This window comes from Pinus tabuliformis, chromosome 7, assembly GCF_031772625.1.
Source record: "Pinus tabuliformis cultivar Carrire ecotype Pingquan chromosome 7, CPIR1, whole genome shotgun sequence".
Taxonomy (NCBI): domain Eukaryota; kingdom Viridiplantae; phylum Streptophyta; class Pinopsida; order Pinales; family Pinaceae; genus Pinus; species Pinus tabuliformis.
In genome coordinates, this window is record NC_142293.1 from 1,291,522,668 (window position 1) to 1,291,535,704 (window position 13,037).

General features: G+C 39.4%; 1 protein-coding gene across 1 annotated transcript; it reads right to left on the bottom strand.

Moving 5' to 3' along the window:
- Window positions 1-1,277: 1,277 nt before the first annotated feature.
- On the bottom strand, window positions 1,278-2,536 carry LOC149252229 (cytochrome P450 750A1-like). The gene is made up of 2 exons (XM_089456629.1): window positions 1,548-2,536; window positions 1,278-1,439 (listed from the first exon to the last, which is right to left on the bottom strand). The coding sequence occupies exons 1-2, from the start codon at window positions 2,502-2,504 to the stop codon at window positions 1,293-1,295; spliced, it is 1,104 nt and encodes a 367-aa protein (XP_089312755.1). The 5' UTR covers window positions 2,505-2,536; the 3' UTR covers window positions 1,278-1,292.
- Between the last annotated feature and the right edge of the window lie 10,501 nt (window positions 2,537-13,037).

The window sequence follows — 13,037 nt, forward strand, 5'->3', positions numbered from 1 at the left end:
GTACATAACTATCTATAAGATGATGTATGGAATCTCAATCACCACCTATTAAAACAGTTATCAAATATTACATATGTAAATAGGAAGTTATTCCAATTTTTGGTAAATAAAGAGTTCGAATGTATAGCATAACATGAAAAGGTGATACAGCACCAACCTTAGCGATAGAATGAGATAGTGAAATGTACATTCATGCAACCCCTTCTCTCTAGAACACGGTTCTCTCAACTGTAAGGATAGGATGTATAGTTGAACAATTGTTGGCTCCTAAAATTATAACTACTCTAAAGAATTGAGGAAAGTTACATTCAGTAATACGTGGCTTAACGGTGATATCTAGTTTAAAGTTAAGTTTAGTTAGGTGATAAGTAAAATTAATAAATTGTTGTTTAAATCTCATTTGAGTATATTAAGTATATTATTTGTTATGATTTGAGTATATTAAGTATATTATTTGTTATGATTTCGGTTCAAGAAATATACTCTTCCTTTCAAAAAAGAAAAAAGAAAATTGGATTAGTAAAAAAAAAAAAATGGATTCTGGACTTCCTTTAGATTAATCCAAAAAAAAATTAGTGATTCACCATAATTAAAAAAAAATGAAAAAATTACCGATAGCTAGTTATATTATTAACCTTCCAAATTCTATGCTAACAATCTCAAACACCAAATAAGGTAAAGTACCATGATTATAATGTAATTACCATAAGGTAAAGTAGAGTAACATGTAGCGAAAGCATTGCTAGTGAAAGTAGAATATCACTAAATTAGGATAACATGCAACGAAAATAATATACTAGCGAAACTAAATAGGTTGTAGCGTACTAGCGAAAATAGGAAACCCGCTCCATAGGAAGCCGCACGGTACCTCGCCTCTTCTTAGACTTCATCGCTGGACTATAGTGGAAAGCCGACCCTCAATCCTGGATATGCACACAGCGGAACTTGCCTTGGCATCATCAGCCCACACAATTCCGTCATATCCAGCAGCGATGGATCACCTTCAACTGTCCAGTCAAAAATGTGCATCAGCTGAGCCAATGCGAGTTCAATTGTGGGAATAGCCATGGGGACCCCTGGGCATCCTCTCCTTCCTGCCCCAAACGGTATCATACGGAAGTCTGATTGATCTGCTAAATTCACATGTTCCTCCTCCATGAATCTCTCCGGCTTGAATTCCGAAGCATCTGCCCCCCCACACGCAGGGATCCCTTCCTATAGCCCACACATTCACCATTACCATTGTTTTCTTAGGGATATGGTATCCTCCTGCTGTTACAGCCTCTACAGATTCATGAGGAATACCCATGGCGATGTTTGCCCACTATACATTCGATTTCTTCCTGCAAACTCTTCATGGCATGTGGATGTCTGAGCAGCTCACTCATTGCCCATTCTAACGTAGTTGACAACGTGTCCACAGCAGCTACCAACATGTCCTGCACAGATACGAATTCAATTAATGCAAGAAGTTGATTAATTTAACTTAAAGAATGATGATAAAAAATTATAATAGAATGGCCGAGGGCGGAGGCGGAGAGACACACAAGAACAAGAGCCTTCATAGTTTCCCGTGTGATTTTGGAGTCGGCCTCAGCTTTCTCGAGCAGCACATCCACGAAATCTTTGACGTGAGGCTCTTCGTCTTTCTGGTGACTCGCGGCCATGCGATGGCCAACATGGTCATCTATTATTTTCTCCGCAAATTCATCGAATGCTTTATGGATTTTGTTCATGCGTCCCTTGATTCCTTGCAAATCAAGCCAATCCAAATAAGGAATAAAGTCTCCGATGTTAAAAGCTCCCATCGCAGTCATCAGGTCTACTAATAAATCCTTCAAACTCTTGAAATCACCACCCAAACTATCGCTAGGAAATTTCCTCCCCGCCAGTATCCGCCAAACTATATTGGAAGTGAGAGTAAAGAGGCCCTTGCTAATATTGACACCAATTATTCCGCTCTCACTCTCCTCCCAAATTGAACGGATCATCGCAGATACTTCTTCCTCTCGCACGTGCTTGAAGGACTCAATTCTTTTGGCATTCAGCAATTCTGTTACGCATATTTTTCTCATTTCCCTCCAGTGATCTCCATACGGGGCGAAGGCCACATCTTTAGAGTTGAAAAACATTAATCTCCAAGCGGCCCTTGGAGGTCGGCTAGCAAAAATCAAGTCATGAGTTTTGAGAAACTCTTTGGCTATCTCAGAAGAAGAGACAACGACGGTAGGGACAGAGCCTAAGCGCAGAAAGAAAATGGGACCATATTTGTCAGCAAGGCCTTTAAGAGCACGGTGAGCAGGCGGTATCAGTTGGAAGAGATTTCCGACGATTGGCCATGGAAAGGGTCCTCGAGGCAATCGAGCCCTAACCCTTCTCTTATGCAATAAGAACATGAAAAATAAACAGGAAAACAAACCAACAATAGCTGCTGTATTAGCACCTTCAGAGCCTTTCGCAGGCAGTGAGAGGAACACAGATAGAGGCAACATATGGAATTCCATACAGAACACACCTATGTAAGTGATACGATGATTGCAATGAAGAAGCGTATGGTATTTAAAGCCACCATATGGTGTATCAAACCTCAGATAATCCCGAGATAATCCCGTGAATATGCGTGAAGGTAAATGGTAAGTGAAATAATCTTGCTGCAAATAGTACTAAATTTCAGATAATTCAAACCCTTGCACAGATCTAATCTGGGACCAGGAGGTAATAATAAATTATTTTTAATATTGAAGTGTTTTGTAATCTAGTATAATTTAAATGGTAAAAGTGAAGTGGTTTATTAAGTTGTGTAGTGTATAGGGTTTGAAATACCCCGGAGCACCGACTCAGTGAGCTTTTGCGTGCTGTACCATCGCCATGGCCCCACGACGGGTCCCGAACTCGACCTTCCTCTTCCCCTGAGCTAAAGGAGTTTCAGAAGCTTGTAGCTGCAGGCAATAAACTTCCAGCTAATGAAAACCAGCAGAAGTTTGTCAAAAGAATGGAAACCATCCCCAGAGTTGCCTTGCCAACTAAAGAACCCTATAGATCGGCTCTGAACCTAGCAGAAGGAGGGCTTATTGGGCAGTGCACCATGCTATGGCCCTCGCCTAAAGTTGTTGATGCGTGGGTGCAATGGAACTGGCAACCTCTTGTTAAAGAAGGAATCAAAAGCCATTTAGTTGGAAAAGGCTTCTTTGTGTTCGTATTTGAATGGATAGAGGACAGGAATCTCATATTTAGAAGTGGCCAGTATTTCATGGGCCCTCACGGTATGTACCTGAACCAATGGACCCTAGATTTCGAACCAATGGACCCCAGATTTTGATCCATCTAAGGATGTTCCCTTGGCTATCCTCGTCTAGGTATGCCTACCACATTTACCTCTACACTACTGAAACCCCAAATCCCTAGAAACCATAGTCAATAATCTTGGCAAATACATAGATCGTGCAGAAAGGAGGGATCAATACTCCTGCGCGAGAATTTGTGTAGAAGTCGACCTAGAGGAAGGCCTCCTTGAAGCTATAAAGCTCACGGTGGTTGATTGGTCTCACATTCAAGTGTTAGATTACGAGCAATTCCCGTTTAAATTCCGGCATTGCCATGGCTACGGGCACTTTGCCAAGCACTATAAAAAGAAAACAGAGGAGGAGGCCGAGAACTCGAAAAGAGAACAATGAACTCAAGTCCATAAATTAGCATTAGCTAAGGAGAACAGCTAAACCAAAGGGAAAGGAGTGCCCACGGGGAGCAGTGCTCCACCCATGTTACAAGGGGAGGGGAGCACGGTCCCTCCAAAAGCAGACATATCCAACAATCCCTTTGAAATACTCAGTACATCAGAAGAACTCCTAGCTCCAACAGATGAAGAGGTTAAACAACAACCCAATACTATGGATGAAGATAAAAGACGAGAGGAAACAGGCCCTCTCCAAACTGGAACTCCAAGAGGTGTCTCTAGCCCTCCATCCTACGTAGAGATGACAAGGAAGAAGACTCCAAAGATTTTTAGATCCTCGGAAGATATGACATCCGAGAGGCCTTCGAAAAGAGTTGGGAGGAAATCTCACAGAGAGGCAAGGGAAGAAGAGGCGGAGAGACAAAAAATGCAAGGCAGCCAGCCCATGATTGACATGTCCATTAGCGGAAATACTAGAACCAAGCCTCCCAAGGGAGGGTCTGCTCTCCCCTCTGCTAGTAAATAATATAGTTAGTCTCTTGGAATTGCAGAGGCCTGGGGAATCCCTTAAAAGCTGAAGTTGTGAAGAACCTTTTGAAAACAAAATTTGTTGAGATCCTCATGCTCCAAGAGACTAAAATAGAAGGGGATGCCCTTCTTGATCTTAGCAAAGTAAAATGGAAAACAAAAGCTGGAAAAGCAGTAAGTACAAAGGGTTCATGTGGTGGGCTTCCCACCCTCTGGGAGGAAGACAAATTTCATCTCGAGATCTCCTTCCAAATGCATCACTGGATTTACATTGAACTCCGACACCTTGCAAGTAAGATCACCTTCGCACTATTTTATCTTTATGTCTGTGTCCTCTATGCGAAAAAGAACGACTGCTGGCAAACCCTGTTTGATTTTCTTAACGCTTACTCCCCCAAGAATATAACTCTAGCAGGAGACTACGATCTAATCTTCGAACCAAAGGAAAAAGGAGGAGGAATCAGTAGCAGGGACCACCTTCTTCCATTCGTGGAAGACCTGATTCGACAATGGGACTTACTGGATTTTAAGCCAAAAAAAGGGCTCTACACTTGGTCAAATAACAGAGCTGGGGCAGAGCATATATTAGCCTGTTTGGATAGATTTTTACTGCAGAGCACCTTCCTCTCCAAAAAGAAGATTATCTCCACTAAAATTCTACCAATGTTGACTTCTGATCATAAACCCATTCTTTTGTTGTTCGAAGAAGAGGAAAAACTGGGGCCCATCCCCTTCTAGTTCAACCCTATCTGGTCAGACAGGGAAGGGTTTATGGACACAGTCATGAAGGCCTGGTCCATCCCTATTCTTGGATCGCCCAACTATGTGTGGGAACAAAAGCTAAAGGCCACGAAAACAACCTTGAAAGAATGGATAAAAAATCCCTCAGATTCCCCCACTAGGCTTAGAAAGCATAATATCGAGCAACTACTCGATTTGCAACTGGACATGGAGCTGGAAGATATTACCCATTCAGAATTTTAGAATGAGCAAGAATTCCAACTCAGCACTCTTCGATCATTCAGAGTGGAGGAAGAATCCTTGAGGCTCAAATATTGTAATCTATGGCTTATCTCTGGAGACAAAAATTCTGCCTTCTTCCACAAGCAACTTCGAACTCGTCTTTCTAGAAATCACATTGCTAAAATCACCTCCCCATATGGGGTTGTCCTCAAAGACACAACTCTGGTAAAAGAGGCTGCAACCTCTCATTTCCAGCAGTTGTACAAAGAAGAAGGTGTAGACATTGATGAGGAATCACCAGACTTTCTCACTCACATTCCAAGAATGGTAAACGAGGAGGATAACTCAAGACTCCTGAAGCCCTTCTCTAAAGATGAAATCATCAATGTCATCTGGAAGATGGAACCAGACAAAGCTCCAGGACTCGATGGGTTCTCCATTCATTTCTATAGAATTTGCTGGGACATCATCAAGGCTAATATGTTTCGAATGATCAAAGGATTCTTCCAAAAAGCCAAAGTGGGAGGAAGCACAAACTCCACTTTCACAACGCTTGTCCCAAAAGAAGCGAACCCTATGGCTTTTGATCATTTTAGGCCAAATTCGCTATGCAATGCGTCCTATAAAATTCTCTCCATGCTACTTGCGAATAGAATAAAGTCGCTGGTGGAAAAAATTATCTCTCTCAACCAAGGTAGGTTTGTTAAAGGCAGTCATATCCTGGACAATGTGATCCTAGTGTAGGAAATCATTCATTCCAGCCACCAATGCCAAGAGCAAGGCATGCTCATTAAGCTGGACATGTCGAATGCCTTTGATTGAGTAAGGCATTCTTTCCTCTTTTGGATTCAGCTCTGATTTTATAAAATTGATTAAAGCATGTATAGGAGAGCCTTGGATAGCCCCTTTAGTAAATGGCAGGCCTGCTAACTATTTCAAAGCCTTGAGGGGCATAAGGCAAGGTTTCCCACTGTCCCCCTTCTTGTACATTTTGATGGCAGATTCCCTAAGCCGAAAGATGACAACAGAGAAGTTAAATGGGACACTTGTAGGCATCAGGGCGACAAAAGGAACAAACCCAATCAACCAAGCCTTGTTTGCCGATGACTCTCTGCTTTTGGGAGGTGCCTCCATTAAAATTGCAAGGGCTTTTAATGATGTTATTCAAAGCTTCTGCAGAGTTGGTCAATAGGAGGAAAAGCATAGTGTATGGTTGGGCGATAGATCAGCAAACTATTCTTTGAATTTCTCAAGCCCTGGGCTTCATGGGCTTCGCCTCTTGGGGCAAATCCAAGTACTTAGGCCTGCCTTTAACTCTGGGAACTAGCAAGGCCCCTCATTGGATGAAATTATCAGCAAAATCAAGGCAAAAATGACTGCGTCAGGTGCCCAGTGGCTTACCACAACCAGGAAGCTTATCCAGGTAAAAGTTGTTGTCTCCTCCCTTACAATCTATTAGGCCTCGTTTCTTTTAGCTACAAAAATGATCATCAAACAACCTTCTAAGTTGATTCGAAATTTCCTGTGGCAAGGAGGAAAGGGGAATACAAAAAAAATCACTTAGTAAGCTAGGACATTGTGAAAAGGCCACTATCAGAAGGCGGACTTCAGGTAAGAGACCCCGGGTTGGCCAATCTGGCTTTGGGAGGAAAGATTCTCTCGAAAATCTTCTCAAATCAATGTCATCTTGTAAGTCAAGTTCTCATTAAAAAGTATTTGCATGGGCTCTCAATAAATAATATTGATGAAGGAGCCTCTTGCAAAGGAACCACTCCATGGAAGCTATGCAGCCAAGGTTGGGAGTTCTTTAAAGATCACCTCTACAGAATCCCTGGAAACGGAAAAAGAATCAGAATGTGGGAAGACAAGATCATGGGCCTCCAACCCCTCAATTCCGCCCCTGAAATTGTAGATCTACGTGACTGGCTCACTCAACATGGCATCCACAAGCTGGCTGATATTTCTTCTTGGGGCTCTCATGGGAATTGGATTGACTAGGCTTTCCATCACCTCCTAGATAGGCTGCATCCTCAACATCACCCCTTCTTTGTTGTGATCTTGGGTTTGGTTCTTGTGCACCTCCATTCAAGGGACAAATGGGGTTGGGGGAAGACAAGTGCTTACACAGTATCGCAAGGCTTTGCAGCTCTCCAAGAACATCATTCATAGATCCACTCTCCTTCGTTTTGGCAGCACATATGGGACCCCTTTGGGCTCCCAAAGATTAACTTCTTCTACTATATTATCATGCACAGAAGGGTCCTCACAGGAGATAACTTAGTGAAACATGGAAATATCGAACCCCATAGATGCACTCTCTACAGCTTGGCTCTGGAAACGTTTTAACATTTGTTCATTGACTACCCCTTCACACAAGAAGTATGGATGTAGACAATGCTCGGGCTCAATGCTCAAATCCCAGCGCAACTTTCAGTAGTTAATCTATTTGCCCCCTAGAAAGGGCGCTCCCCTCACACATTGAAGAGAAAATCTACATGGGCCAAAATCTGGTATGCAATTCCAAAATTCATTTTCTGGGAAGTGTGGTTAGCTAGGAATGAAGCCATCTTCAAGAATAGATTACGATCTCCCAATGCAGTGGTTGCCAAAGCCAAAGAATTGTTGTTGGAAACAATCGAGAATCAACCTCATAAGTTAGACAATTTTCTCCTCCCTGAAGAGATCAGTTGGCTCGATGAGTCTCTGAGGCATGCTAGCAATAAAAAGAACCCCTTTCGGCCTTGCCCCAATCTAGAGTGGTGGATTTGGATCTCTGAATTGGATTTTCAAAAGTGGTGGAAGAAATAGAGAAAAGTTACGATATTCTTCGACAGAGCCTCCAGAGGAAACCATGGATATCAGGAGGAGGGGGTGTAATCTACTCCCCGGATGGGCACAATAAAGACAGCTTCAGTTGGGGCTTAGGACAGAGCACTAACAACTAGGTAGAAATCCTAGGACTTCTCAAAGCATGCCAGCTTGCTCAGGGGAACGAAGAAAAAAACCTCTAAATCTTCGGGGATTCAGAAATCCTGGTACAAATCTTAAACATAGGTGATCATATCAATAATCCAGCGCTCAACAAGACCCTTCGGACACTCAAGAAAGTGCTACAAAACTTCACTACCAACTCATTCTACCACATCCTTCAAAATATTAACAAGGAAGCGGACATAAGGGCAAACATGGGATGTCTCTTAGCCCAAGCAGATCTTTTAAAGAATGATGAAGCATCAGTATGGCACCCTATTCCATAAGATAGAATTCTGAGTTGTGCAAGAACAAGGCAATGGTGGCAATGATATCCTTGCTACGCCCTGCATCTGGCAAAGCAATTGTCTCCATGATTTCCAAATAACTGACACAAGCAACACACAATCGATCTAATCACTTCTGATCGCTCATGAATGCATGACCCTTGTCACGACTCTGTTCCACCATCACAATCAGGACCACATTTCATGCCTATCTGATTCAACACGATCATTACACACCTACGCATTCAACATATAAGCAAAGTGATAAAACAACGGCTCAACAAATTTTTTCCTTGAAGGCAGAGGAAATCGGATCTAATGAGTTGAAGGATTTGATTTTGGGCACCTTCAGGTTTCAACTCTTCCTATCAGAGAGAAATTGAATTGGATCACAAGTTGTTTCCCCGCCTTTTTTTAGGTTTCTATATATCATCCAAGGTTCCCTATGTAACTACCCCAAAAACTAATGCTTAAGCTTGTTTTTCATCGCATGGCCAATGGATTCATTCAGATTTTGTTGAAACAATGAAACGTATCATTTATGTTGGTTTATCAGATACAGAAGCAAAGTTAGTGGCATGGGATCATAATTGAATATAGGATGTCTATGAGTTTCATCCAAAAGGTTAGATTTAGTCATAGTGAATTTCAAGAAAAATGTAGTGGGCATAGGATAAATGTTATTGCAGATTTCCGAAAGGAATGTTGTATGGAAATAGACTATCAAATTGAAGAGAAAACCAATTCAAAAGGTGGAAAAGGCAACAAAAATAGTGATTTATTCAGAGGTGTTGATAAAATTTTCCAATTGGCATTTAGAACTGGAGATGTTTGGAAGTTGATTGATGAGATTTTTAGCATGTGGGAAGACATTGCCATTAAAAACCAGAGGGTCAAAAAGTCTAAGCCATTGATATGTAGCAACAATAAATCAGCTCCTGAAATGAAGCAGCTTCCAGATGATATGACTATCACACCTTGGAGTGCGATGCAAGGAGTGGAAGATGAAAAAATTGTCAAAACAATATTATCTCGTGTGAAGTCAGGGGAATTATCATTGGAGGAAATGTCTGAAGAATTTCAAAAGTAAGTTTGTTGAATTATTTTTATTTATTTCTAGATTATATTTATCTTTTAAATAAAACATGTTGTTCTTAGTAGTATTTGTTATACAAATCATTATATTAACTTTTTGTTACTTTATCTATGCAGTCACAAAGTTTACAGGAAAATTCAAGAACAAATGGTTAGATTGTTGAATGAAGATAGTTGGGATGATGTTGTACGCAACTATCCAGATTCAAGTTCTAGATCAACATTAAAAGCTTTTTATCTTGCATTTAAAAAGGTACCTTGATTTATACATTCATTTTTATTCATCTGTGTACTATTTTTAATTTATAACTTACACATATATTTGTTTATTTTATAAAAGATGAGGAAGGATGATAATGGAATGCCAGATAGTTTCAAAACCTTTATTGAAAAAATAAAGATCGAAAGACTGAGGAAGCAACGTATTAAGAATGTTGAACTTGATCCAACTCTTAATCATTTCATTTGGAATGGGCTAGACACCATTCAATATCAAGTAATACAAGGCGACTGTGAAGACATTGCTAAACTCATACCTAAAAGGGATTATGCCCTAGTCATTGCAGATATTCCCCATGGTTTCAGTATTCCAAACATTGACTATGATAGTGACCCTTATACTTATCAAGCTCTTAGTAAAGTGGTTGCGGGATTTGTAGAAGTCACGTCATCACCATTATGGAGATTTGTGACATTTCATTTAGACACACAATTGGCAATGATATTGTCAAGCTTCAAAGGGAAAACAAATTCAAGGATGTAGCTTACATGGTAAGACGTTTAAAATGTATATTTGATTAATGTTGAAAAATTAATTTATGTACAAGTTAATTGAACTTTTACTGTTTCATGTTATAGGAAAAAGTCAAATCTTCTTAACAATGAAGATCAACAATTCATAAATGATTGTGAGTTCATTCATATTGATAGTTGGGCAAAAGATGATAGCCATATGTCTATGATTTTTAATCGGGTAGACGGAAAGAGTCATAGCCAAATACTGACTTATGATGCTATTGTGAGAAAACTAAAATATGAAGACAAAGAAGCAAAAGGAGAGATAGTTAACATTTATCAAAAACCACAATTATTGATTAACTATCTTATAGACATATGTTCAAATGAAGGAGATTAGGTTCTGGATTTATTTTTTGGATCAGGTAAGTTTTATTATATGGAATTGAATTTCAATATGTTATTTTTCAATTAATATGTCATTGTACTAATTTAGTTCAATATTTCTTTTGTGCTTGATAATTAGGTACAACACTAGAATGTTGCCCTAAAAAAGGAATAAATTGCATTGCAATTGAAAAAGATCCAGTACAGTGCAATTTCATTTAGCAAATAATTAATTCTCTTCAATTTCTTCCAGATGCAATGCAAGAAATTGGGTTGAAGAAAGGGGACTTTAGTGAATCACGTGTGGCAAAAAAGGCAAAGGAACCCCAACCACCATTACATGGAATGTTTGGAAAGACATACATTGGGAGATTCACAGACATCAAAGATCCATTAGAAGAGGAAGATGAGAAAAAGGAAGCAGAAAATATTGTGGAAGAAGACAATGATGAAACTCTAGAGGACGAAGAGTTTGGATTACGTGACATTGTTGATTAAATTTAAGCTATGCTTGGAAATCAAGCTTTGCAATGTTTTGACTTTGACATTTTATGGGAAGAATAAACACTCAATTAGGGTTGTTATGCGTTCAATATTTGTAATATGTGATTTTCGCATTGATTTTTAATTTAATCATTAATTTTTGAAAAAAAAGTGATTATTATTATTTTTTTGACAAGAAATTCATAAAAAAAACTATTACTTAACCATTTTTAGTTAAAATTTTCCGATAAAAATTGTGCTTTTGACATGTCAATTCTAGCAAAAAGTTATCAAAATGTGTAGTCCTTTTGTTATATTTATGTTAAAAATGGTTATTTTTATATCCATTGTTAAAAAATATTGTTTTTTAGAAACAATTATTTCATGTGGATTGAAAAATTAATTAAGGATGTATAAATATGTAGAATATTGAAAATTCAAAATATCGACCTTCTAATTTAAAAATACAAAACAATAAAAACCTCACTACAAAAAAAATAAAAAATAAAATAAAAACAAGAAAATATGAAAAAAACGACCACTTCAAAAATTATCAAATTTACAAAATAATTATTTACATTTTATACATTAGAAAATCTAAAGCCAAAAAACAGGTCTTTTAAAAAAAGGGTCTGATGCAGAATACCCACTTTTTCAAATCAGGATGAAAATCACTACCATTCTAAAATGTAATGTACATAAAAAAAATTAAAGTGTCAAAAACTATGCTCTAACAAAAACATGTGTGTTCTGCATCACCCCTTTTCAAAATCAGGTCACTTTTTTGCTATCTCTACGAAACGGGTAACAGTATCAGTTCCCGTTTCAAAGTTTACATTGATATTGTCTTTGGTTCCCTTTTTCTCGGCTTTGTCCCCCTTGCTTAGTGCTTTCGCAACAAGAGTAGGTTCTAGTTGAGGTTGGTGTGGAACTGAAGCAAAGGAAGGGGTAGGAACAATAGTTTGGACCGTGGTCAAAGTAGTGTAAGGTTTGAGTTGATTTGGGGGAGTGTTTGTGGGAGGATCAATGTACCAAAATGGGATCCCCAAGGTAATGTTAGGCAAACTTAACGTGGCCATGACAGGTCTAGAATAAACTCCAAGGGGGAATAAGAACAATATCTGACTAGAAGGATAATGTCCTGGAGTTGGTTAAGGCTTGGGGGAATGGTTCCAAGGGGGGAGGGGGAGGATTAGGAGAGATACTAGTAGAAGGAAATGATCCTTGAGGAGTAGTACTAGAAGGTTGGGTTGATTTAGGAACAATAGGTTGTGGAGGTGTTGGTCACTATGAAGGAATACCAGACCATTTATGGGCAGACTGTGATGATTGGAGCATGAAAAAACTGGATGAGATAGGCTCAAAAGGAGTAGTTTTGGACCATGATAAGCACCAAGCAAAGTGGAATCTGTGTAGACTCCAGGATAGACATTAGTGAGGGATGAGATAGTCTTATTATCTATCACAGAAGAGATGTTGGACTAAGGTGATGTCTGGGCTTTGGGATCATAATACGTCAACTGATCAACGATGACGATATTTCCATTATGGGGAAATGACATCTTATGGTGAACCACAGATGTTATCTCTAACATAGCATAGGTATAACTATGAACCAAAAGAATGTTATAATATAAGGGAGCATTGATGACTTCAATGTCAATAGAGATGGTCTTCCCAACAACTGTGATTGGACTATTGTGATATAAGCCAAGGGGTTGTGAAGGATGATTGTCCCAAGCACGCAGAGTGATGGTGGATGGCGAAAGGTCTGGGGAAGCCAAGTTTCTTCCAAACACTAGCAGCCATCACAAAGGTGGAGGCACCTTCATCTATGATACACTATTGAATAGTGGCATTTTCAATGGAGATTGGTATTTGAAAAGCAATAGATGAAGGTAGTGTAGAATTTTCCA